The sequence below is a fragment of the Lucilia cuprina genome, chromosome 6 (assembly GCF_022045245.1).
Source record: "Lucilia cuprina isolate Lc7/37 chromosome 6, ASM2204524v1, whole genome shotgun sequence".
In the NCBI taxonomy this organism is placed as follows: Eukaryota; Metazoa; Arthropoda; class Insecta; order Diptera; family Calliphoridae; genus Lucilia; species Lucilia cuprina.
The window spans coordinates 63,352,704-63,379,983 of record NC_060954.1 but is presented as its reverse complement, the minus strand read 5'-3'; the positions used below and the strand labels follow the sequence as shown (position 1 = coordinate 63,379,983).

At 29.4% G+C, this 27,280-nt stretch overlaps 2 protein-coding genes and 1 long non-coding RNA gene across 4 annotated transcripts; 1 reads left to right on the top strand and 2 right to left on the bottom strand.

Annotated features, from left to right (window-relative positions):
- LOC111687397 (FK506-binding protein 2) lies at positions 1–17,951 on the top strand. 2 transcript variants are annotated; one of them, XM_023449847.2, is made up of 6 exons: positions 1–153; positions 4,829–4,953; positions 5,220–5,272; positions 16,926–17,014; positions 17,083–17,270; positions 17,537–17,951. In XM_023449847.2, exons 2-6 carry the CDS (start codon positions 4,831–4,833, stop codon positions 17,714–17,716), a joined length of 633 nt encoding a protein of 210 aa, XP_023305615.1. In that variant the 5' UTR covers positions 1–153; positions 4,829–4,830; the 3' UTR covers positions 17,717–17,951. The 2 variants fall into 2 exon arrangements, with proteins under 2 accessions (XP_023305615.1, XP_023305606.1); XM_023449838.2 differs by having other exon boundaries at positions 17,083–17,282.
- Positions 11,879–12,219, bottom strand: LOC124420678. The gene is made up of 2 exons (XR_006941295.1): positions 12,128–12,219; positions 11,879–12,071 (listed from the first exon to the last, which is right to left on the bottom strand). It is a non-coding gene; the product is annotated as an uncharacterized LOC124420678 (long non-coding RNA).
- LOC111687123 (zinc finger FYVE domain-containing protein 9) lies at positions 17,790–26,804 on the bottom strand. Its single transcript, XM_023449542.2, has 8 exons — positions 23,468–26,804; positions 23,097–23,393; positions 22,496–22,995; positions 22,166–22,439; positions 21,845–22,091; positions 21,663–21,783; positions 21,418–21,597; positions 17,790–20,266 (listed from the first exon to the last, which is right to left on the bottom strand). Exons 1-8 carry the CDS (start codon positions 26,109–26,111, stop codon positions 20,114–20,116), a joined length of 4,416 nt encoding a protein of 1,471 aa, XP_023305310.2. The 5' UTR covers positions 26,112–26,804; the 3' UTR covers positions 17,790–20,113.
- Positions 26,805–27,280: the final 476 nt, after the last annotated feature.

Here is a 27,280-nt window from a genome sequence, read left to right as displayed (position 1 = left end):
GTGGTATTTTTATGTGACTCTTCTTAAAAATTTCTCAGTTTAAGTTAGAGCGTTGGCGCATACGGTTTGTTAATTTTCTGTTTTCTTTTCGTTCAGTGCAATATATATTTTTAAAATTTGTTACATTCCTTAGAAAAAAATTAATTTAAAAAGGTAATTATTATTATTAAAACAAATGAATGACATAAATGAAATCTGTGAATGTATTTTTTTATCAATTAACACTAAAGTTTAAAACAAATATTTTGTGAATACGAATATACTGGATACGAGCGTTCGTTATTCATGCAAATAAAATATTTTAAGCCGCATTTATAAAATAAACGAATAAAAAATACTCATGTTTATTTGCGTACTATAAAACTGAATATGTTTATTTGTTTTTTGTATATACATATTCTCACTCATCTCATAAATTTACCCTTTTATACAGACGTCATAAGAATATACAAACACAAAAAAAATATCGATCAAGAATCAAATTAGAAACAAGAGAAATGCTCACAGATCGTGTAAATATATTAATAAAAAGAGAGCAAGTAAGAATACAAAGAATCGGAAATTAGGTTATTGCTCTTTGTAGACATAAAGAATATACATACATATATGTATGTACATAAGTTCATATAAAAACTACTAAATCGGTCAGCGAAGAAAGTACAAAAAAAGAACAAACATTTTTGTATGTACATCATTATGTATAGTTTTCTGTGATCTTTTTTTCCAGCTATAGCAACTAGAGAACAAATACTGTTTATAAACCCGTATTTTTCTTAGCCAGAGCTTTCTTTTAAAATTTATTTATTTTACAATTAGTTTTGTTATTTTCTTTTTTTTTAACCAAAACTTATATTTACGCACGTATCGGGTTAACGACCTTTAAATAGTAAGTAACGCCAAGGCTGGACATTAAACAATGTTTAGTAATGATAACAATTCTAAAATCATAATTCTTGAAACTCTCACAAAACTAAAATATGTATATGCAAACAAACATTAACCGAACTGACTAAATAATAATGATCGTGATTTATTAATTTTCGTTGCAACTCTTATGTACCTACATACGTATATATACATACATATGTAAGTGTTTTAAGTGGATTTCAACCGGCAACTCTTAAAGCTTTGTTTAATTTTGTTAATTATTTTTTTTTCATGTCTGCTATAGTAACATTGATATTTTTCCAAAATTTTTATACAGTATTGTTCAATACTTCAATAAGCTGGTAAAATGTATAAGCCAAGTACAAAAAGTCACTGATAGGGTCTTCAGTATGACAATGACCCAATTATAAACATATTTCAGTCCTAATTAATAAACTAAAATTGGAAAAGAACGAACGTACATTCACACCTATCAAATATTTGGCGAAAAATTTGACACATAAAAAATCTACACTTTGATATCTTTTTAAATAGGTATATATATTATTTATTTGAAGTTATTACTTTAGATCGACTTTATTTATTTCGATATTCACCCCAATTCTGCATTTAGATTACGTTTACGCATTCAGTTACGCAATCACCGAAAAAAGGTATTCCAACAAAAAAAGAAGAAGCAATTCCATTTCGTTTCAATGCTTCACTATTGTGTGTATTTTGCATTCGATCGTAATTACATTTTTGTATGTTGTTGTTTATGTGACGGAGAGTAGAATCGAAATGCGGAATATCAATGTTGCCAAAAGGATAAAATTTCAATGTAAATTGAAATGCAGAATAGGGGCCATTATTTGCAATTACAAAAAATATAATTATGTAATTTTCTTCCAATATTAGATTGGTGTGAATATACTTTTTGTTTCTCCTTTTCTGGATCAGAAAACCTGCAAAGTGTTTTAAAGAGAGAGAAATAGTTAAAAAAATCACAGCAACTTATATCGCTAAGCAAACATTACCGTTAAAATACCTTTTCATCACACATACTACACATAGGGTGGAAAATATACACGCCTGGCCCAAATTGACGCTAAAATGTTTATAATCTTTCAATAACATTCGTTGTCAAAGTGTATATACGTGAGCTTACGGATGTATATAAAATTTAAATTTCGACCACGAATTGTTCCAATGTTGAAAACGAATGTAACTTAAAAATTATAGACACTTTTGTGTCAATACCAATACCGCTAAAATACGGTTACCATTATCTATTATACCAAAATGGAAATAAATGCTCACACTATCCTTTCAGATAAAAAGTCTTAACGATCAAATATCAAAATACTTAATTAATCCAAAATATCGATTCCGCTAGCGAAATAAGTTTAAATACTTTGGTAACACTGTCAAGAAAAGTTGTCTGGTTTCCGAACAATATTGTGTATTTTAAGATCATGACAACTATTTTATATCATATTTTATATAAGACGATTAAAAACAGTTCTAAAAAATTAATGTCGTATTTGCCTCCAAAAGTTTAGTAGTCGAGTGTCCCTCCCGTAGATTAGTAGTTAGTTTCTAGTCTGCCAGACCGAAGGTCTTGGGTTCGATTTCCGCCAAAGACACTTAAATATTTGATGTAACAAATTATATATCTTTCTGCGAAGATTCTTATAATTTCATATTTGAACAATGAATGTTTAATGTTTACGAACTGGATGCCAAATGAAATTTTAAAATTATATTCAACGCCATCAAAAAATAATATATTGACTATTATTTTTTTTAATAGAGGGCTATAACTCTGTCAGAAAAATTTCATTTTATTCTGACGGAAAAGATATCTTTAGTATCTTTCAGTTAGAAAATTTAATTAAAATTGTACCAATGAGTGATTAGTTGGCTTCAAATTGTATCAAAAAAGAACAATGCGAACCAACTTTTTCATATAATTTGGCGCCACATATGATTTCATTAAGTATACAAAAGTACATACATATGTATAATTTTGTGGTTCAAACAGTTCCATTGCCACCGAAAGTTCTTTCCGAAGACCTTGAGGAGGCATTGTATACAATAATGTCAGTAACAGTTGTTACAGAAAATCAAACCAATTTCTCGACAAGTTTACGCTCTAAATCTATTAGAGAATCAAAAATAACAATATTGAATATACATTTTAAATGGGACTCTGTGCGAGGAAAAAAGTAAGATTTACTAAATAGACTATAAATTTGGATATAATTTATACGTTTGTTTTTATAATAATGACATAATTTGTTTGTAAAAATTCAAATTGACCTCAAACACTTTGAAGTCGCCAAATCGATTGCATATTATTAATAGAAATACAAAATACACCAATCAAAATAAGGGCAAATTGACTTACAATTTTCTCCAATTCCAAATTTGTTTAATTTGTTGCTTTTGTTTTTGCTATATCAGCCAAAGTTTCATAACTTAATAGCCATAGATCGTTCAAAGTGTTGTGTATTTTAATAAAGTAAATTAAATTACAAATTGTCATTGGAGAAAGGTGTGTAAGTTTCGTGTTGTGGGTTGAACAGTGTTTTCACTTATGAAATCTTACTCTTAATTGGGTTTTAAGATGTTACACATTATTAATGGTGATGATGAGTAAACCACAAATCATAAGCGTATTGTAACATGTTGCAAAACAATAGATAAATATGTTAAGATATAAACGTACATTTATATGTATATGGAAAGCGTAAAATATTTTACAATTTCTATTTCTATTTTATTCATTTTGTTTTATTATTTACTACATATTTCTACATTTAGATTTCTTAATTTCTTTTTCTTATTTAAAAAAAAAATAAGAAATGATCACGAAGTTTGCTAATAAAACCATATTTGAAATAAATAAAGAAATAAATGAAATAGATTAAATCACTTTATTTGAGCAATATTTGAAATTGATTTTGGAATTATTTCGATCTTTCTATAACCTAGTTTGAAAAAGAAATTGTGCAAATATTTTAAGAAATAAACGTAAACTATTTTCAACATATGATTATATGACTTTGATATGACATACACACATACATATAAGATAAGTTATTAATTTAACGGTATCCATTGACTTTATTAAGCCATAAGTTGAATATTGCTTTTCAAAGTCAAATAATTGTCATTATTGCGATCTGTAATAGTGTTTGTTGATCAAACTTACTTTCATTTTTATGTTGATCATTCAATACAATTGATTTATAACAATAATTTAATTAATTGTTTGATTTTCGCATTTATTTTTGCCACAATTTTCACTTTGTCGTTCGTCTCCTTTTTGCACTTTTGGCTGATTTATGGCAATCATGATGTGTATTTTTAGTTTCTTTTTAATAAAATCACGTTTTAATGCGAAACCAAACTGTTTCATTTATTTGGTTTGGAAGATGGTAATGATGACCATCAGCCAAAAGAGAAAAAGAAAAAAATAAATAACTAATTGCATAACAATTATAAAAACTTGGACAGACAAACAGTTAGTCGCAAACAATGCTATAAAAGAGTTGTTGTATGCTTGTTTAGTTTTTGTTATTTTTTTTTTGCATATTTTTTGCGTTTTTCGCTCGTTTTGAGCTTGTGATGCGGATGCATTTAGGCCAGTCTGTCTGTGTATGTACATATATTTAGTATTGGTGGTAAGTTTGTTTCATTGCTGTAATCGAATGTGATAATAGCTAAAATTTCATGGTTATGATGCAACTTTTCATACATACAATACAACGAAAACATCCGTGTAGTTCAAACCTCGTTTCAATTAAATTTTATCGAAGCCAAATACATGCTACTATTTAAAATTAAATACACATGTATATACATACAATTTATTATATATTTAACATACTAATATTTAAAACTCCAACACAATTGTTTTATTCCAAACGTTTGATTTTATTTATCTATTTTTTAGTCATGTTCAAATCCGTGCTTATTGTGTCGTGCCTTTTAGTGGCTGGCGTACGCAGTCAGGATCTTAAAGTTGATGTCGTCAGTGTGCCAGAAGTTTGTGATCAAAAATCTAAAGCTGGTGATACAGTAAGTATTTGTTTAGAAAGATTTCAATTGGCAGACTTCTTAAATTATTATAATTAAATCTAAGTTCATAATGTTCAATTACATTTGAACTAATTCAATTAATTTTTAAGTCCAGCAAAAACTTTCAAAATTTAATTTTAATATCGCGTAACTGATAAATTTTTAAAAACAAAAAATGTTCAACTCTTCAATAATTATATTTTGTTTTACTAAATTATAATGAATATTGGACAATTGTTTATAAATATTTATTTCATTCATTTTAGCTTACCATGCACTACACTGGTACTTTAATTGATGGCAAAAAATTCGATTCTAGGTAAGTGTTTTTTTTTCTGTTTCCCCATTTCACATACATTGGGTCTCTTCGTAATTTATGACCTATGATTTTGTCGCGTAAAAACAAACGAAACCAAAATAGCTCTCTACTCATATTGTTCTGCATTAATACTTCATCGTAAATTAACTGCAAAAATGTTGATAAAAATCTCAATTTTATGCAGCTTTTGTTGGTCATAATAACCTTTCATTCATTCATTCATTGATGTGCTAGCTTTTATATAATTTTGTAACGATGCGACAGTTTTAAAGTCATTGTGGTTTAAGTTTGAAAATTTAAAATTTAAAAAATTAATAATAATTAGTTAATGAAAATATGTATGGATTTTAGTTTGAAAGTACAATAAAATGTAGAAATTTTGAAACTAAAGAAAATTTTTAATCTTAACCCTTAATCACATCCAAGCAAAACAAAAGTAAATAGGAGTGGAAGAAAATAATAATGAAAACTTGTAATCGAATAACGTTTCTAATTTATGAAGATATAAATAAAATGTACAATGAATTCAACAGAGACATAAATTATAGTGAAGCTTAAGCGCGCCGAAAGACCATAATATATAGTATATGCATAAACATGTATATATGCAAACTGGCCAAATATGTTGTAGTATGTGGAAACCTGATAACCACCAGACCCAAAATATACAAAATGTATAGAAAACTAATGATAACAAAAACTCAACAACACAAAAAAAAATAAAATAATAATAAAAAAGAAATATAAAATCAAGTGAAGTAAAGTGAGTACGTAGTGATGTGAACCTCATGGAGGGTTGATTATAATATGAACTGTATACGTGTACTGTTCGTACTATATAAGTACAACAAATTAGTACCAAAATAAGCCCATACTTTAGTACCCTTATCAGTGATTTCTTTATATATATGTAAGTACATATTTTCATGCAGGCTGACTTTATATACATGGATATGTTCTCATATATATGTATGTGATTGTAAATGTTTAGCTTTTTTTGAATATTATAATTATATTTTGTTTTAATCTTTATATAGAATTCTTTGTTGTATTATCCATATGCTTGAGCTTCAAACAAGATGAAATTCCACTACAAGTTGTTTATAGGTTAGTCTAATCAGTCATACAATTCATAAACTATGTACTTATAATGGTTGTCAAACTATGAAGTACTACTACTCTCTACTCTATCTATCTACATTGTGTATTTGAACTCCATTAAAGGGTCTTAAATGTTATCTTATAATATTCAAATTCAATTTAGAATATAACTAAAAAGGGAAATTACTTTATGATTTTATTATTATTTTTTATATGATTATTTTTTGTTTAAATGTATGAAATCTTTTCAAACCAAACACAAAAAACTATTAACAGTAAAGGACATAATAATTCTTTCAATTTCTCATTTTAAACAGTGCTTAAGTTCAAAATTATTTTCTTTAGGATTAATATTATAAAATAGAGTATAATATTCATTTATGAATGAATTAATTAAAAACACTGACTAATACTACTAAATGTATATTTAAAGTAACAATCATGTATAAAACTATAAGGAGTTTGTTAAAGGACAATCACTTAGTTATAACATATGTAGTTGAATTCAAATTGTTTTTGGGATTTACCTAGTTACAAATTAATTTTTTTGAAAAATTTTAAGTGTGTAAAAGCGAACATAGTTTTTTTTAACTTTATTTTATAATATGTTGTGTAAAAAAAAAACAATTTCAACTTTTCCTCATCCGCAAATTTTGATATTTTGTCATCAGTGTGCACCCACTGACAAAATTTAAATCTTGATAATACCTATGAAAAGGTCTTATTGTTGCTGCTGATGACATAGAGAAAGTTTTGTTTTATTCATGATAATTTGTGTTTAATTTAGCGTGAAAAGGGGAAGTAAATAAGTTTTACTTCCCCTTTTGTGTCAACTATTTCAATAAATTTATGAATGTTTAAGGTAAAAGATAAACTTTAATTCAACCGACACTTGTTGCTTCAGACACGACAAGTATGTAGTATGCTGGAGTATGTGGCATGATTAAATAACTCTTAACATAAAATGTTTGCGTAACATCCTAAGCAAACTATTTAAATTGTGTTCCGACTTCAAAAGTCCTTGTCAAAATACAGGTGCTTTCAAAAGAAAAATGTTGATCAAGTTAAATTATTTTTTTTTTCTTCTTAATTTTATAGCTTTAAGCCATTAAAAAAATCTGAAGATATAAAGAAAACAACAAAAAAATGTATTGGTCTTATCCAAGTGGCTTCTTTGCATTGAGCTAAAAGTCATCCAAGCAAATAAACTGCACTTTTTTCGCTTTTAAAGTTGGCTGCTGATTGTCGTTGCTTTACGGTGTAGGTGAGTGAGTGATGTCTTTACCGGAAATTACCACAAACTACAACAAATAATTCATAAAACATACATATTTTTATGTACATATGTTTGGATATTTGCTTGTTTGTATATATTTGCACTAAAGATTATGAAATTTCATAATGGAAACCTATAAGATGCTGCCTTTGTTTTTTTACTTAACAGCACTGGAAAAAAATAAACGCACTACCTCGTTGTTGTTGTTTTTTCTTCATTTGACACATTTTATCCTTGGGCACTCACTCCTTTGTGTTAATGTGTTTATTACATTTTTTCCTTCTTTATTTTTGTTACTACTTTTAAAAATGTTTGTAATACTAAACGAAAATGCACTGAGGCATATAATCCTTCATTTAACGAGCTATTTAATACAATAGCGTGTATATAATTTAAAAAAATTAATAATAATTAATTAACATAATTTTTGCATATTTTGTAAACAATTGATTGAAGAATTTTGAACACTGCCAATAGTATTTCAATTTAATTTCAAATTTGGCTCTTCAGTTAGTTTATCTCTCTTAATATTGCGTAAAGGTTGCATAAATTTTTAAGTTTATTAAGATATATGCATATAACAAATTTGGAAAACTGATTTTTTTAATAATACTAACTAGAAAGTACTTTTTTAGAATTAAAACTATTCGATGTTTTTAACTAGACTATGGACTAGCCTAATGATATGGTCTAGGCTATCGACTATTTCATGGGCTAGTCTATGGACCAGTCAATGAATTGCTGTATTGACTAGGTAATGAACTATTTTATTATATATTCACTGGATTTATAAAACTTTTGTTAAAAAAGGATTCACTCATTGTATTCCTTTCAGTATTTTATTATTATTAATTTTTCCCTGAAAATGACGTATCCTTTCTTTGATTTTTTTTTTAATATTTTCTTGGGCAAATGTTAATCAATTGATGGCACGTCTACATCTAAAACATTCATTATGGGTTTTGTCTTGCAACTCCTGCCGGCTTTTCAATTTCATGTTCTCATTACTTTTACAATAAAATTGATTGGCCGTTAAAGAAATATCTCTGTTGCAGGTCTGTTTCAGGACAATAGTTGTCTTTGTATATTGTTTTGTTATGTAAACGTTCTACAAAATTATCAATTGGCTTGTTATTGACAAACGTGACTGATTAATTATAAAAAAGATTAAAAGCAATCATTTTCGTTGCCAAAAAAGGGCAAAAGTATGTTAAACAATAATGGGAAATACATATTGATATATATATATATATATATATGTATGTAAAAATAATTATGTTGATTTTTATTGCACCAGTCTAATTTGAAAAAAAACAAAAATAATAAAAACTTGAAATATTCTTTAGAAACAAGTGGCTGGGTATCATGATAGGTAGTTGTTTCCATTTTTCATTTTCCCAAATGTTGCAGACACATTAAATTTAGCATCTTAACAATTCTAGGCTCCTTTTGTTGGTTTTTGTTCTTTACATCTTTCATTCACAGGAATATGATGTCTTCCACAACAATAAAAACGAGAAAAACATGGCATTTATAGCTTCATAAACTATTGGTTATGGAACTATGTACTAGCAGTTTCTTTGTTCTAGACAGTTAAAAAAAATTTGAACCCTACAGATCCTTTGAAGCAGACTTTTTTTCAAACATTTTTAAAAGCTGTCAAAACGATCTCTTTTAAAGCTTTAAATCTGTTTTTTAAAACAATTTTTTGGACTATGATCAATTTATAAAATTAAAAATTTCGAGCTAAGGAGTTCAATATTCGGTGCTTGCTTAGTATTTCTTTACATTTTTTTTCATTTATAAAATACATACATGAATATAATCCTACACATTCCGAGACAATATACTATGTATGTGTAATCGCAAAATATTTTGAATAATTTAAAAGCTAAAAAAGCAATAACGCTAAAAAACGAAACATTTTTTTTCTTCTTTTAAATTTTGTACACGGTACGTGCAAATTGCAAACTTGAATATAAATGTTTCTTTAAAATACATACATATGTACATACATACATTACTGTTTCTAAGAAGCTACAAGAAATTTATAAAGTTTTGATGCCACTCTGCCACGGTATAAAGTGTTAAAGTGATGAACAAACTGTCCAAGTTTTTATATTCAAGTAAAACGATTAATCCCTTAGGTGATGCGGCCATGACCTCATCGTAATCACAGTGTAGTGGAAAAAGTTTCAATTCAAACTTCATCCTAAAATGTACTTTACGAGGGAGGGAGAATACATACTGTTTACTATTTTCCTTGAAAATGTTTAAATAATGGACTCATATGTTTTAGCAAAAAGGAAAAACAAGAATTTTGATTTTCTTGCATAGATAATAAAAAAGAATATAATTCCCATAGATATTTGTATGTGTATTTTTATTATATTTTGATAAGATTCTGGTGTGATACGATTTTAAAAAAATCGTTGGATTTTCGCACTAGCAAATACCATCACGTGTATTTCTTTGAATATTTATCACTGGTTATTGGTTTATTTATTCATTCATATAAATAAATATCTTCTGATGGGTAAGCAGCAACCGGCATTACACATGCTAGCGAGAGAAGTGTGGGTAGATTTTTTCTGTTTGTTTATTTTTTAAACAACCCCCCCCCCCTCCCTTCATTTTTATGTGATTTTTTATGAAGAGGTTTGTTTACATTTTAAATGTGTTGTGTTGTGTTGTTTACACCACCCAAGCGAACCAAATGTTTGGATGAGACAAATCATGAGGAGTTAAACAAAAAAATAACTGAAAACCAGTTTGTTTCTGTTGCAATCAATTTCATCCTGTTCAACATTTAACAATCACATTACGAATGTTAATGGGATTTTGGCTTTTTGGTTTCATGTTTTCCAACAACATACTCATGCAAACGTTTTTCAATAAAAATCGAAACTTATTAAATATTTAGGTTTAAGTTAAAAATTACATGCCACTGGGAAAAGGAGCAAAAATAAAATATGTATAAAAAAGGTAGCAAACATTTAACTCACTTTTTATGATAATGTTGTTGGGTTTTTTCGTAAATACATTTTTGCAATATTATCCAAAATTTTGTTTTACAAATATTTGACATTAAATTCATTTAAACATAGGAATACCTTTAAATAAATTTATTTGGAAAAACATTTATTTTATTATTAAACAAACAATCACAAAATAAACTTGATCCATTAAAAAAGAAGATACTTTTAAAGGTATATTGTTTTTTAATAAAGCATTTGAATAGTTTATAAAGCAAAAAAGCTTGAATAATTTTAACAATTTCTTAATAATTAAAAGAGAGAAAAGGCTAAAACAAAAAGAAAAATACCATTAAAAACAATATGTAAAACATTCATGTAATGAAATCCTTAAACAATTTATAAATTATTCAACACCAGCAAAAGGATTTGGTCACGTTTTAAAGGTTTTTATAACATTTATCTCATAAACATAGGATTGCTCACTTGTACCTTGTTCATGCATACACACACACACACATCCTTTCCAAACTGCCCACTCCACAGGAAAGGCATCTAAATAAAAACAACACAATTTAACACTGTTTGTGAGTTCTAAAATACACTTACAAACAGTGTCTGGAAAAAACATTAGAAGCACGTGCTTCCAAACAAATGAGTAAGTAAATTGTATCTAGTACGTCAAAAAATAAAAGAATAGAACACTTGAAAGATGTGTGTAGCCAAATGAGGAAAATGATGATTATGATGAATAAGTCAACAACAAAAACAAGCAAATTCAACCGGATTCTATTCGTGAAAATTGAAATTAAAAAATACATTGAACGTTGCAAACAAAACCATAACATTAAATGTTTTATATTTATACTTATTCTTTACTTTAACAAACATTTACTAAATATTTCATTGTAATTTACCTTCTTGGAGAAATTTAGGTTTTCGGGTCACATGTTCATATGCTAATTAATATAAGTCGGGTTAAAGAGCGAGTTGGCAAAAACTTGTTGCCTAGTTTTTGCCAACTCGCTCTTTAACCCGACTTATATTAATTAGCATATGAACATGTGACCTGAAAACCTAAATTTCTAACTTGGTTGTACCTATGAGATAAAAGTAAATAAATTCTAATTTAATTATGAATTCATAACTCGAGCTTCTTCACATCAAGTTTTATGTATGATGAATTTTTTATGTTGACATCTCGTATCCATTATTTAAAATGATAAACGGCGGCAAAACATAAATGTGTTTTTGGTTTTACTTTTAGGTTTTCTAAACAATATTTATGCGGCGAAAACGAATTTAAGATAGGCTTCTAGCAACGTATTATCAGATCTGTAAACGAATAGGCTTTCATATGTATATCGATGTTCGATGCCATTTCTGCGATAAGAAATTTTATGATAATAATTCTCATAGTAATAGGTAATAAACATATTTAACTATTCTAAAATAAAGAAAATATTAAAATTAGTTTGTGAAATAAGAACTCCTTTCGTTTACCCTTTACTACGGTGAAAGCTCATGAAATTCAAAATTCGCCAACAATACATTAAATTAAAGTTACACCATACACATACTCAGCTAAGAGAGTGCGACAAAAACTAAACTCAAATAATTTGTAACTTGTGTTATTTAAAACCGGGCCGGTTACAAAAAAAGTAGCAAAATAAAAAAATAAAACATCACAATATTTCTTGTCTCTTCTCAGAGACGAAAAAATACCTTAGTCATAAAAGTTGTTTTTCCAATGGAACTGGTTGGTGTTTGGCTTGCAACGAAGCACCAAGTTGGTATATAAATTATCCGGTATTTTTTTTTGGCATCATAACGTTATTCAACATTGTTTTAATATTTTCTCTGACTTTGAATAAGTCCATTTTGTTGTTGTATATATAACACTCACTATTTTATAGTTCATTTTTTCATCATCAACAACTACCGTAGTCACCTTCAGCCACATGCTAGGAATGCAGTCAGCATACAAAGACGATGCTGCATGTTGAGTTTTTTCCCAAGTACATGTTATAAATTGCCTTATTTGGTCTTTTTTGAATTTTCTTGTATTTTATTATGTTGTGTTAAGGAGTTTTGAAATTGTTTAGTGAAAGTCTGGCTTGCTGCTGGTTGCAAGTTGAATGACCACAATGACAACATTTTCAGACGATCTTACACTTACACCATCTTATATTATCCAACTATCTATCTGTCCATAACATTTTAAGGCCAACTTGAAAAACAGTTATGAAACTTTAACCATTTTAACGCACTCCAAAAATGATTAAAAAAAACATGCTAATAAACTAAACATGTTTTGTCTGTTTGTTGGTGTCTCTATGACAATTAAACGCTTCAGTATTATTCCTATAAAGATTAAACCCTGATTTTCAATTATCTTATATAAAAAGAAATACAAAATTAATAAAATAAAGTCTGCACGAATTTCAATCTATATTTAATATTTAAAACAATTGATAGGCAGGCGGATGCTTACACCTGTCGATTTTTGGTTTGTCATTCATTTAGTCAATTCATCATCATCATATGATGAATGTGACGATAGAATGATGAAGCAGTAAAAATATGGATGTGGTACTTATGCAAACAGATGTACTATGTGTTTGTTGAATCAACTTCATCATGTGGCAGATACTCCGCGATAAAAATAACAACACAATATATATGTTACAATACAATTAACTATTTACAAGATGATTAAATATTCATAATCTACCATCAATAACAAATTAATTCCGGCAATAAAATAAAGTTTTTATTTATTTGTTTAACAAATGAAAGAGTATATATCATGTAACACATGATATATAACATTGTCTATATTTAAAAGTATCGAAATAAAACTGATAACTTAAATCCCTGTACCAACTGATTTATAATTGACCTTAGCCCACATAGTTCCCAAAAACATAAAATTATAATAATATTTTTTCAACTTCGTGTAACTTATCAAAAACAGTTTCATTCCCAGAGAATTTTTCGTTTTCTTTTTCTAAGGAAGCAAAAATACGGAAATAATTCCACTTTCGATCGGAATGATTTCTGAAAGTGGAAAGCCTGATAGCAATTCTAATAAAAATTGGTGAATGAATGTATTTTTGTATAAATTATATTTCTTGCGAATTTTATCATTTAGTAATGTTTTTAAGTGAATTATGGACGTGAAAGAGAGATGTAAGAACAAAATTTCATGAAGTTATCTTTGTATATGCTATAAAAATGTTGGAAATATGCAAAATATATGCAATTAAAAGCAAAATATGCAATTTATGCATTTCTAACAAAATATGCAACAACAAATCGATGCCATTTCGTAGCAAATTCTTTAATTTGAAAACTAGTTCAAAGTTATTTTGAGTTACTGACTACAAACATGCATTTGCATTGAAATCCTAATAAGTTTTTAAGATTTACCTGTATATTTTAATAGATCCTACAATGTTAACAAAAAGTGTAAAATATTTTTGCATATAATGCAAAATTTTGCTTCATATTAAAAGGAAACTCATGACACAAATTTATGATTCAAAATTCATTATTTACAAATATAATCATAAAAATAACAATTATGAATTTAATAATCATAAATCAATGTCTGACACTCTGGCTCAAAACACGGCTGTAAAGTAAAATGATATGCCTGAGTATTGTATTAATATAAAAACCATAAATTCTGATCTACTCAACAATCTAATAAAAATAAAACGCGAGATTTTGTGATAACATTGAAAAATATGTAAATTAGGATGGTCTCTAAAAAAATTAACTTCCAACATATATAAAAGATAACATTTCCAAAAATATTTTGCATTCATATTAATGGCCACAAATAGAACGTTCGCTGTTTGCTTCTTAATGGGTGTGATATAATTTTCAAGCAATTTTTAATACATTTTTTGGTTTTACATGAATGGAGTCATACTAATGCGATAACATGTGAGTAAATTCATGTATAAATATACAAATACAATCATAAAATTAGGTATGCATTCGCAATAAAAAAAAACTCACTAAAAATCGAATATAAAAAGCCAACGACAAATAAAAAATACTTTATTCCAATATCCCAACAAACATATCGAGTCTTTAAAGCGGTATTGTAAGATTAAATGTTTTTGTTAACATTACATGAAATTGCTATCATTTAATCTGAAATTAAAATTTTTAAACGATATTGAAGAGATTTTGGACTGCATGATAATTATGTGAAAAAAAATTATTCGTTGGGATGGCCACCACTTCTAAAATAAATATAAACACAAACAAAAGAGTGTGTAAATATATACATATGTTTGTATGTAATAAAAATATGCAAATATTACAAACATATAAGATGTTTGTCGTAGAATCACCATCATAGCCAGGTAATCTGTGCTATGAAAACTTCAGATGAAAAACGGAAGCCAAGTGTCATGTTGGAAAAAAATTCACATTGAAATAGAAAAAAAAAAAACATAAAAACAAATGCAATAAAAATTCAAGGTATTTGTACATATTTACATACATTTTAAATATGAAAGGTGTATATTGTAAACACATGTTGATGATCCTACCTAATCCTATAAAGACTAAATATAACATTAAATATGTTTCTAAACACTCTCAAACAAACACAACGTTTTATTCGGTTGGTAAATTTTTATTTAGCATCTTTTTATAAACGCATTTATTTTAAGTGTTAAAAAACAAACCCTGCCGACTCTCGCTGTTTCTGCGAAATGTTTTTTCCATGACATTTGATGTTTGTTTCTTACTTTACATGTATGCGTATTACGGTTGTATTATCCTTAAAGGAGATTTTTTCTTACCAACATATTCAAGCAGAAAAACATTATGTCTTGTTAGAATGCTTCATCATTGTATGGAAACTGTTAGTTAAGCTTCTCATTTATTATAAAAAGAACAACTGTTTTGTTGTTTGATTATGTTGTCGCGTTATTTGCTGCTCCTGTACAAATTTGAATTGTTTCAAAAGCCCAGAGGAGGGCATATAAAATATTTAAAGCCACCGCTTGTATTTTATTTATTATTTTTTATATCACTTGTTGTTAAAAAAAATAAACATAAATGAAGAAAAAATCTTCACTTGTACTTTGTCTGTTGTGACTACAACAGGCAAATCATGTTTGTCTGTCTAAAGGACACGTTGTTTGTAAAACTTTTAGTAACTTTATTTTATTTTTTAAAGTGTTGCAATGGGAGGCTGTGCTCTTTTAGCATTTGAACTTTTTTCTTGTAAAAAGTGATAATCGTAAGCTGGCATTTAGTTTTTTTTATTTTTTTAGAAAAGTTTCGTTTTGATTGTAGGCAAATACATACATGTATGAAAAATATGTATGTATATCATATCTTAAAGTTAAAACTTGAGGCAGTGTTTTAATTAACAATATCTTGAAATTTCTGTGTATGAAGTGTGGAAGTAAAGCCCAACTTTTCAACATTCTCAAACACCAACGAACCAGTCATGTAACTAGCCCTATATAGATATGTACATATTATAACGAAACAACAAAAATACATTTAATACATTTCATCTATAGGGTACAACAAGATTTACCTATGTATTGTAACGATAATGTTGAAGAAAATAAAAAACGACTTACAAAATTGTTGCAAACCAAACATCTTTGTCCTTGGAGACAAACTACAAATGATGGCAACAACATTTACAACTCCCCCTTGTGATAAGTTGCAAGTTATGATAATAATTTTTTATTTACCCCCGTGTGTCATTTATTTAGCGAACATTAGTACAAATATTGTGACAACCGAAACATTTTATATTTGCAACTATTGCTCATTTTGTAGAAGTTGCTTCTGTCAAACATGTTTTTTCTTTTTTTGAATTTATTGGTAAAATGGTACTTTAAAATAAAATTATGTTCTAGAGATTTTAATTTCTTCAAATATGTAGCGGAAAATCCAAAACCCGATTTTATTTATCTACTTCTTATTCTTTCATATAAAATATTCTTCTACTTTTTAATCACAATTTCTTACATATGCACATACTATGTACATTTCGTATTTTCCATAACGACATAACGATTTTTTATTTTTCCCACACAAATATAAATGATGGATTGTTGAAACAAGTATGTGGAAACGAAAACAAATGTAAAAATACTTCATGTAAAGTGGAGAGCTCTTTAGGACGTTTTTATCACCTTTATGCTAAGGACCCTTAAACTTAATTTTTTACAACCATCAAAATGTTATTTTTTACAATTTTAATATTTATGCATGTCTTTAATAAATGTTTTTTTTTTTCAATTTCTTATAGTTTGGATCGTGATCAACCTTTTACTTTCCAATTGGGTGCTGGTCAGGTTATCAAAGGCTGGGATCAAGGTTTAGTTGATATGTGTGTGGGTAAGTGTTATATATTTTTGTTTTTTTGTTTAACACACTCTCATATTTAAAATTTATTTATTTTCTAGGTGAAAAACGTAAATTGACAATCCCCCCAGAGTTGGGTTATGGTGATCGTGGTGCCGGTAATGTTATTCCTCCCAAGGCTACTTTGATCTTTGATGTTGAACTCATCAACATTAGTAACAGCCCACCAACTACCAATGTCTTCAAAGAAATCGATGGAAATGGTGATAAGCAATTGAGCCGCGAAGAGGTAAACGTTTATGTATGGATCGCACTTTTTTATTCATTTCCTCAGTTGTTAGTTGTTAAAATCATCAAAGGGTGGTTTGGCTATAATTACTTTCTATCAACAATTGTTAAAACAATAACAATAATAATAATACTAACATTTCCCAATTCACATTAACACAAAAATTTCATTTCAATGCACAATTTTAAAAAAGTTTTTTTTTGCAAATACTTGTTAGTTACGATATATTTTTACAATATTTAACATATTTTTTGAACAACTTTTAGGTCAGTGAATATTTGAAGAAACAAATGACTGCCGTTGAAGGTCAAGATTCTGATGAATTAAAGAATATGCTTAAGGAAAATGATAAATTGGTTGAGGAAATTTTCCAACATGAAGACAAAGACAAAAACGGTTTCATTTCACATGACGAATTCTCTGGTCCCAAACACGATGAACTGTAAAAGTTGTTAACTATAAATAATTCCATCTCTAACTTAATTTAATTAATTAATTAACTATACTCTTTTTGTCGCCTTTATTAATTTTCATGTTTGTTTTAAGTTATTATTGTAAAGAAGTTAACATTATCCATTCAACATAAATACATACACACACAATACAAAAGATAATTGTACGCTTTACTACTCTTTTCCAGAGTAGATGGAAATATTTAATATGAACATTTGTTATCTATCACCCTTTTCGTTTTATTGCTTTTTTTGTTAAAACAATTTTTCTTCTAAAAAAACAAACAAAAAATAACCAACTTGCGTGCTAAGATCGATCATATTATAAACTTAAGTTGTTAAATCAAATTTAGCTTAAAATAATATAACTTTATATATTTTGTAAAAAAAATATAGAAGAAAAATTAAAAAAAAAATAAAAAAGAATTTTTGATAGTAATATTAAAGAGTTGGAAAGGAAGACAAAAAAATATGTATATTACATTTTAAGTTACAATTTTTGTATTGAAAAATATCAAGAAAACACTTTTGTAAGAAAATAAAGTAATTTATTTAAACAAAAACAGAACTGAGTGTTTATAATTTGATTTGATTTTATTTTTTGATTTTATATTTTTGGAATATGCTGTTTTATTTTTACAAAGAAATAATATTAAAACCTGCAAGAATATTTAGACGAGCATGGCTACAAAATTAAATTTAGATTATTTTTAATAACAAAGCGTTTTTTTATTTGCCTTAATTCGGAAATATTTTAACAATTTGTTGACAAAAACGTGATCTTAGTATGGGGAGTATAATGAGATGAAGCCCGATCATTATGCAAATCTGCAGTATCATTAAGGCTTATAAATACCAGATCATTTTACAGGATTATTTCCACGACAATTGGATCTCCGCTCCAGAACGACCCGATTCTCAAGCGGTCAAAGATTGTCACATTCGATTTCTATCATTTAAAATTCAAAAAAATGTGAAAATTGCGACTGCAGCGTGCGTATAAGGTTAAATTGATTCAGAAAACGATTCTGAGCCGATTAGTTATATGATTTGTAAAACGGAGGTTCTGTATTTAGGTCTAAAGTTAGGGTGCACTGGACAGTTCAATATGTGGTAGGTATCATGGTTACCCCGACCACATGCTTGATATATATAGGAAACGGCACGATCTATGCGAACCTGTAGACGTTGAGTCTGTTGCTTCATCCCGATCTCAGTTGCGCCAGAGCAACTCTTGTTTTCTGCGGCAGATTCCTCTTCTTTATTTCTGCAATGGGCGGTGTGCGAACCCCAAGAAAGAAGTTCATGCAGTATTGATGACGTCTCTATGAATGTCGTTTAAAGTTACTTTATACGAACTCCGATCCAAGGGATCCTGCACATGTTTTCACATACACGAAGGTTCTTCCTGACATGCCTCGGGGAAGCATCCAACTGTGTTGTCGTGTAGCATCGACACGTGTAAAGTCGGTGTGGCTGGGTTGAAAATCCTTGGTCGTTGTTCGTTTAACTTCGAGTCGTTCCGGTGCGAAGAACCGATTGTCGTCGATCCAATCGTGACATCAAACTGGGATGTCACCGAATGACTCCTCCGGTTCCATCAATTACGACGCCTAAATTAAAGTTTACCTCCTTCGTCCAGGTGGTGAAAAGTGTTGCTAAAGACTTGCTGGTGATAGTTACTGGTTACATTCAGTACAAACGCATAATAAAACAAATTAAGTTTGTTTAATAAGGTGGTCGAGAAAATACTATCAGATGAAACAAATTTTAAATAAATTTGATTTTTGATTTAACTTTTCATTAAAGGTACTTTTTGCTTTATTAATTATTTAATAGTAAAATACAGATAAAATTAAAATACAACACATATATGTATGTACGCAAAACAATTATAGTGTGATTACTTTTTAAATATTTTCTTCCTTTCTTTTTATTTATAATACAATTACGTATTCAAATATTTTTATTATTTTTAATATTATTATCGACTAATTTAGTAACTACAATATTTGTCCCCAAAACAAGTGATTAAGAGTGAGACTATTATTCAGTGAGAAAATAATAAAACAAATAGAAATAAAAATCAACATCTTAACTAATTTTAAATAATTAAAAAATAATTTTGCTAAGTTTTCCAACGTTTATATCGTTTATTATGGAATAAATAGTTACTATTGATAATAGCAGCCATTTTCATTTACCTCTACTTTTTTTTAGTATTTAGTTTCATTAATTGCACTCTGGGCTCCATTTAATTATTGGAAATTGATTTAGGAGTCGTATATTGTTGGAGGGTAAATGATTGAAACAAATAAACTAAGAAGTTAAAGAATATTAATTAATTTGCATTTGAATTTTTTTTTTTTTTTTTTTTTGAATATCAATTTCCTAAACATTTAATATGTAAAAGATTAACTCTAATATAATCGCTTCTTCAATATTTGAAGATATACTATGTAGAGTAGGAATCAAATGGTTATCCATTGCGTTCATATACAGTGGTGGTAATTTTTCACCACGTGTTCCGGCTTCATAGCAAACCTAAAATAAACAAAAAAAAAACATTTTTTGTCGGAAGAAAGATATAGTAAGAATGTTGTTTCTTCATTTATGCTTTAAAACAAATTAGAATCGGCTCATTTAATAAAAGTTATATACACAATGCAGTGAATGTGATTGTTCTTGAAAAAACAAACTGATTACAAAGGTTAAACAAGTAATGGAAACAAAAATCAATGTGCAAAACAATAAAATAGCAATGAGTGAGTAAACATTTGGTGGGAAATGATTAATTAGTAATGCTAATTTAAAAATTAAAAAAAGTGTTAAAATTGTTAATAGATAATATGTATGTTAGATATTAGTTATTATTAATTATTATTTAAAGCATTGTGTAGTTGTGTACATATGTAAATGTAAATGTGTGCAAATAAAGGACCATTATAGATTATTGTGTCTTTTAAAAAGTAACGTAAATGTCACAAAAGGCATTAAGGTTATTTTCTTTGTCTGGTTATTTAATTAGTTAAAATGTAGAGGTAACACTAAAAATATTCTAATAATTTTGAAAATTATCATATAATTAATAGACTTAACAATATTCATTCACTTTAGCGTAATTGATTTTTAACGACTTTTACTTAAAGCTATTATTCCTAATATTATAAAGAATTATTTATGGTTTATTACAAATTCCTATTAGAAACCATTTTTAAATTTCCTAGTCGTTTACGAATACCGGGAAGAAATGTAGGTTTCAATACAAGAGAATAAAGAAATAGAAATTCCTATTGTTTGTTATTTTTCCAATTATTTGCAACAATTTCTTATTTAAACCTAAAATCGTTAAATTATTGAAACAGATCAACATTTTTGTTTTTTTTTTTAATTATCAGAATGGAACTATGTCCTTAATATTTTTAAAACTATTCTGTATAATTCATATTTACAGAGATTTCTAATGATTAAATGTTTTTCTCTAATGTAAAAAAGAAAAATCATTAAGTATGACTGACTTGTTAGTCTATATAACTCAAAAAATAGCTTGTATTAGTAATAATTAAATGACCTTGCACCAAAAAATTGTTATATCGGGCTGTATATATATTTTCAATTACAAATTTAAATACCATGAGTGAAAGTAATTTCTATATTGTAAAGTATGTTATTGATAATAAAAAAAATGTACTTACATTATCTTGATGTAACGTTGCTCTAAGACCTATTTTCGTACTCTTACTGGCTGCTAAAAGATCTAGAAAAGGCACAAGGGCCATTGATGTACTTCGAGCAATTTGTTCAGTCATACGTGTTATATCTGTAGTTGTGGCTGCGCTTATTGTCGATGAGTTAGTATTGTACCAATTATCGTACTAAAATTAAATAATATATCTTTAATTAAAACACCTAAATCTAAATTGATGGGTGAAATACACACCTTAACTACGTATATATCGGTCAGACGAATGGCATAATTTGAATTGGAATAATTAAAACTGGCATGAACCCGCATACTTGATATGCCATCCATTAGTCGATCATCTATTGGTGACTTCACCCTGTAATTCATTATTTACATATAAATAAAAAATATAACATATTAGGTAATAGAAATTGTACCCGATATTAAATTCTTTATCATTGTCCACCCATTTTAGGCAAACAATTTCAGTATGTTGTTCATCGGCTTCTACTGGGCCACAAATGATGGTAACATCCGTTTGATTTTTTAAAGAGTTGCGTACTTCTTCCATTTTCGAAGGTAAAATCTGTACCATTAAACCGTCTTCTACAATACTACATTTTCCAGATAAACCGCTTGTGGTTTTCAATGATTCATTCAGAACAAAAAAACTTGCACCAGTAACTGTGAAATGAAATACGAAATATGCATTTTAAATCTTTATCCATATGATGTAAATACCTCAACAAAAATGTTACCTTTTCTGGGCTGTCCTTGTATATTGATAGCTTGCGTAGAATATGCATACATTTCAGTGCGATCATCGTTAACATTCTGCATGCATACTAAATGACCATCAGCTGTCTTTGAAAAATTACCCCCAAAAGCCAAAATATGATCGCTGGAATTGTTAATAGCCTTAATAACGTCATCTAAACGGTTCCTTGGTATTACAACCGTAGTTTGACGATCTTCCATGTGAATGTACATTCCTCTAATAAATGGCAATGTGTATGAGTAATTGCGAAAATCCTAAAACAAAACAAATTTAATCTATGGAATAGTATTTCTAAACATATACAACTTACTGCCAAAAAGTTTATAATTGTCTGTGCGATTTCAGCATAAACGGATTCTCTATTAACCATCGATACATGTGGACAGGGATAGTAACGATATTGGGCACCCAATCGAAGCATTAAACGTAAAGGAAATACTTTGGCCCATGGAACTTCATAACGATGTATAAGTATGCCGATCAAATATGGATTGTCTGGTAGAATAATGTCCTGCATACATTGAAAAGTGGGCCGGATAAATATAAAACCTCCATAATCTCGAGATCCTAAAAAATTTGTTTGTTGGGGACTGGTGTGAGATAAATCTTGAATGGGATTTCCAGATTCGGCGTTGTTATAAATTTCATTTAAATGGACAAAAATGTCTTTAGGAATTAGGTTGCCAACTGATACTTCCTCTTTCGAGGTTGGTGGTTCAAATTCCAATAAAATGACAATCTCATCGTTGCCAACATGATGCATACCATTGGTAGTGAAATTAATGACTGTACGGTTTAAACAACATTTCACTGAAATATATTAATGTCGTTACAATTACAATCATCTGTAGTGTAATTCTTGATGGATTTTTTTTATAAATTAAATTCAAGGTTTGTTGTTGGATACTTACAATTGACGATTTTAACAAAAACAAAAAAATTTTTTTGCACTGCAAACTTAAGAGTTTCGTTTTGTAAACGCTTTACTAAATCATAATTATTGACCACATCCTTGTAATCGTAATCACAACCACTTTCATCTTTTGCAATCACAATGGGTGGTAAAGTTCCCTGGGTCGCAGGTATAAAACAACCATGGTCATCAGATCCCGATGGTGGCAGGCGTTTGGCACGACTGTTGTCCTGACTTTTGGAAACTACAGTTGATGTACTATTACTATTTGTTGTTGAAGTACTTTGTTTCGATACTAGAATAAACAGTATAGATTACACATTTACATTTTATATCTTGAGCATGGTGAGTAATGTGACTCAAACATACCTGTTCCTTTTGAAGTGTTCGAGGTTGAATTTGATTGCACGGTATTTACTGTAGCTGCAGCTGCCGAAGGCGGTATTGAACCCCTAAATAACTGAGCTACCAAACCCATTGTAGTGGCGTCCGTTATATGTTCGGAGCGAACAGGTGTTGGAGGTTTATTATTACCGTTTGAGTTCCTATTTGAACGGTCACTTTGTCTTCGCGGTTGTTTGGGTTCATTCCACTGATCTATGCTAGCCAGATCACTTCCCGGTGCTATACCATCGCTAAACATAACAGATTTACGTTTGCGTGCCTTTTGGCCGCTGGAGTTGGATGAATTTGACGAATAACTACCGTTATCTTTCTTCAGTACTCCTACAGGAACAATGACGCTAGGTGGTGCTTTGGGTTCGTTGCTGACTTGTCGATACGGCGGAATAGTAGAACAATACTCCATTGGATTATTGGGATTAGGAGAACGATCTGTGGGAGCGGCGTTGTCATTTATTGCGGCAGTTGTGTCTTGTGAAAGGGTAGAAGTTGTCGGGTCATTTATGCTTGAATTTATCACACTTTGTGTTTGTCTCTGTGTCAGAATTAGATAGCATTGTACACAGACTCTAGACTCCGGTTCAGTGAGAAATTCCAACTTGAATTTTTGAGAGCAACAGACTGAGCACAGAACCTTGCCGCAGGCGCGACAATGATGTCTACGTTTAATCATGGTAAATTTTGCAGAACATTGCATACAACCTGTTGCCATGTTATCGGGAACCCATATTGGGGGAACTTTGCCTAAATTTGCATTGGGATCCTCACTGTACCCAGTCGCTTCGGCTACATCACTTGTTATAGGGTTTTCCTGTCGTTCAGCGACAGGAGAAGGAGTCTGTAAATCCGTCTGCCCTTGTTCTTGCTCCGGTTGTTGCTGTTGCTCACCACCCGGCGGAGTTTGTCCAGCATTTGCATACAAGTCTAGAGCTTGTATAGCTGGCAAATCCAATGAGTTCGGTCTTTGAGGTCTAGATTCGTCTCCGTCCCCATCATCTACTACTTCTAAATTTTTTGGACGAATTATATCGCCTTCCAATGAAGACGATTCGCTGTTACTGTACGACGAAACTGCCGAATTTATCACCATATTGTTTTCTGACTCATATTGTTTTCTGACATCGTTTTCATTTTCTATCTGGGGCCTTATTTCAGAAAACTCTACTGTTGAAGCTTGAGAAAAACTGTCGCCATTAGGATGATCCCCTGAGCTGGATACTGATGCGACTTCTTCTTTTTGTTCGAACTTTACATCAGCATGTTGCTCTTTATTTTGATCATTTTGAATTTCCAAATTCTCAGTTTCAGCAGAGTTTGTGATTGGAACGAATTCTGGTTTAGATTTTTGCTGCTCGTCCGCTCCCTCTTCATCGATGTCCATTTCCTGCAACATTGAATCCAGTTCGGTATCTGAAATATCATCCATAGTAGAGCAAAACGTAATAGGTTGCTGGGTTTGCATTTGAGCTTCAATTTTTTCGGGGACATATTCAAATGGTTGTGGCTGATTCCCACCATTTAGAGGAGGAGGCTTTTCTATTTGATGTAAATGTGTAATTTGCTGTTGCTGTATAGATTCATTAATAACTTCTACCGATGTGTTGGGGGGTTCGGAAACAATTGAAGTTAGTTTAGTTTCTGACGTTCCCACTTTGTCGGATATATCCCTTATTTGGCTGAGAGCTGACGTATCTTCGGAATCCGTAAGATTATCTAAGACTTTTCCTAATGACGATGATGATATCGAAGTCTCTAAAGGCAATATCGATTGTGACTGTAAATTAACACTTGTTATAGAAATCGAGGATAAACCTTGTGCCAGGTCTTCAATGTTGTGACTCTTGCTATCCTCAGCTACAATTTTTTGCTGCATGTCTGCACTTTCTAGGAAATCTTCTTTTCGATCGTCTTGTTCCTTGCTTTGATTACCTTTTGCTGTTTCTTGGGATAGTTTGGTTGGAATTATATTAATATTTTCAACTCGACTTAAGTGTGAACTGTCAATTTCTGCATTAATAGATATATTTTCTTTTGAATTGGTTGCAGGAATGGGCTCCTCTAAAGATGACTCTACCTCAAAAGAAGGTCCAGAGGAGAAGGTTGAATTCGAGGACGTGGTCAAAGATTCCGAAGTAAACGAGTTATTAGAATCAGTAGTATCTCGTTCTGCAGAATCATTATTTGCTTTTAGCTTATGACGTCTTTGTTCCGTGAATTTATGAATATCTTTACTTTCTTCCACCTCATTTTCATACTCAGCTAATTCCTGCTTTGACGAGGTGGCCAAATGTTGGGCTTGAAATCTTTGACCATTATCGTAATCATCATGGGACCTCTGACATATTTCGGAAACAGTTGCATTTGGAAGATTAGAATCCAAAGAGTCCACATTCTTGCAGTAGTCGTCTAGACTATTGAAAACCTGAGAAACTGCTTTAAAACAAGATTTTTCTTCTTGTGTTTGCTGCAGAAAGCCATTGTTTGTATTAGTAGAGGACTTGGAGGATTGAGTACATTTAGAAAGTTTTTCCTCTGCCTTCTTCTGTTCATTTTCAGCTTCTTCGTGTAACTCCAAGTTGTCCAAAACCTGATCTATATCTACTAAATCCATCTTATATAAATTGCCTTCGTATAACAAATTGTAAATAACGTGAAAAATTAAATGAAGCCGCTGATCATTAACTTAATCATTTCAATGTATTCAGCTGCCGGAGCTAGTGTTTTCTCGTATATGAGAATGAAGAAATCACGAAATCACAAAATAATCAGCAAAATATAATTCATTCACATACGACAAAACAAGTGCAACAAACACCAGCAGTTGTTCATATATTTGGAGACGGGAGGAGTGTAATATGTAGTTACTCTGATAATGATGAATCACTTTTGTTTTAATATTTCAACGGTAAATACGTCTTTATCGTAATTAGAAAAATGTTTTCCTTTATTATTTACTTTAAATAATTTCAAATGTCTACATTTTCTTCTTAATATTTAGCTTTAACATATTTTTTTATTTATTTAGCTTTTCCAATGAAATTTGTTTAATTTTTTCTTTGTTTCCCTACTTTTTTCGCTTCCTCGTATGAGCGCAGCCATAAAAAACCAAAAATATTGTTTGGTTTGTTTACATTATATTAATCGTTTCGTTTAACTTGTTACAAAATTTTCATCTTTAAAATTTTTACAAATTTACAGACTTTTTCGATAATTTATTAATGAACTGTTAGAGTTTTACAAATTTAATTATTCCAACACGAATCTAAAATTTTTCTCAACAATGAAATGACAGCTTAAAAAATACTCCGGCAATGTTACCAGACTTTCTTCTTAAAGTGGAGGTCCATACTACGCGTTTTCGTATTTGTGTCAACTTATTATTTTAAACTTTTCTACAGTTTTAAACATTTTTCTCTATTATCCCGTTTTAATTTACTACATTGATAAATACACATTAAAACAATTATATAAATTGTCAAAATAAGCAGACGTGTTCGTGCACCGTTTGAGAAATTTATAAATGTTGATTTTTCGATAGCTATTTAAATGATTTTCGTCTGAATATAATTTCGTAAAACTTCTTGTCATTGCCACTGAAGGAGTGAGTTTATGAGCAAAACTTCCTCATAAGTGTTTTAGTTTAAATATAATAACTGCAGAGTCGAAAAGTGGAATTTTTTCACATTGAAATTGACATCACTTGAACTGAACACAAACTGTTATTTTTAACAGAATGCATTCAAAATGTTGTCAAGTTGTGCATTTCAGCTGATTTAAGCC

Bases quoted from the DNA above. Each gene is read 5' to 3' on its own strand.
- LOC111687397 (XM_023449838.2), top strand. From the start codon at position 4,831: ATGTTCAAATCCGTGCTTATTGTGTCGTGCCTTTTAGTGGCTGGCGTA. The intron at 5,273-16,925 runs GTAAGTGTTTTT...AATTTCTTATAG, and splicing joins GGCAAAAAATTCGATTCTAG to TTTGGATCGTGATCAACCTT. The intron at 17,015-17,082 runs GTAAGTGTTATA...TTTATTTTCTAG, and splicing joins TTTAGTTGATATGTGTGTGG to GTGAAAAACGTAAATTGACA.
- LOC111687123 (XM_023449542.2), bottom strand. From the start codon at position 26,111: ATGGATTTAGTAGATATAGATCAGGTTTTGGACAACTTGGAGTTACAC. The intron at 22,440-22,495 runs GTAAGTTGTATA...GTTTTGTTTTAG, and splicing joins CAATTATAAACTTTTTGGCA to GATTTTCGCAATTACTCATA. The intron at 21,598-21,662 runs GTGTGTATTTCA...ATTTAATTTTAG, and splicing joins CCGATATATACGTAGTTAAG to TACGATAATTGGTACAATAC.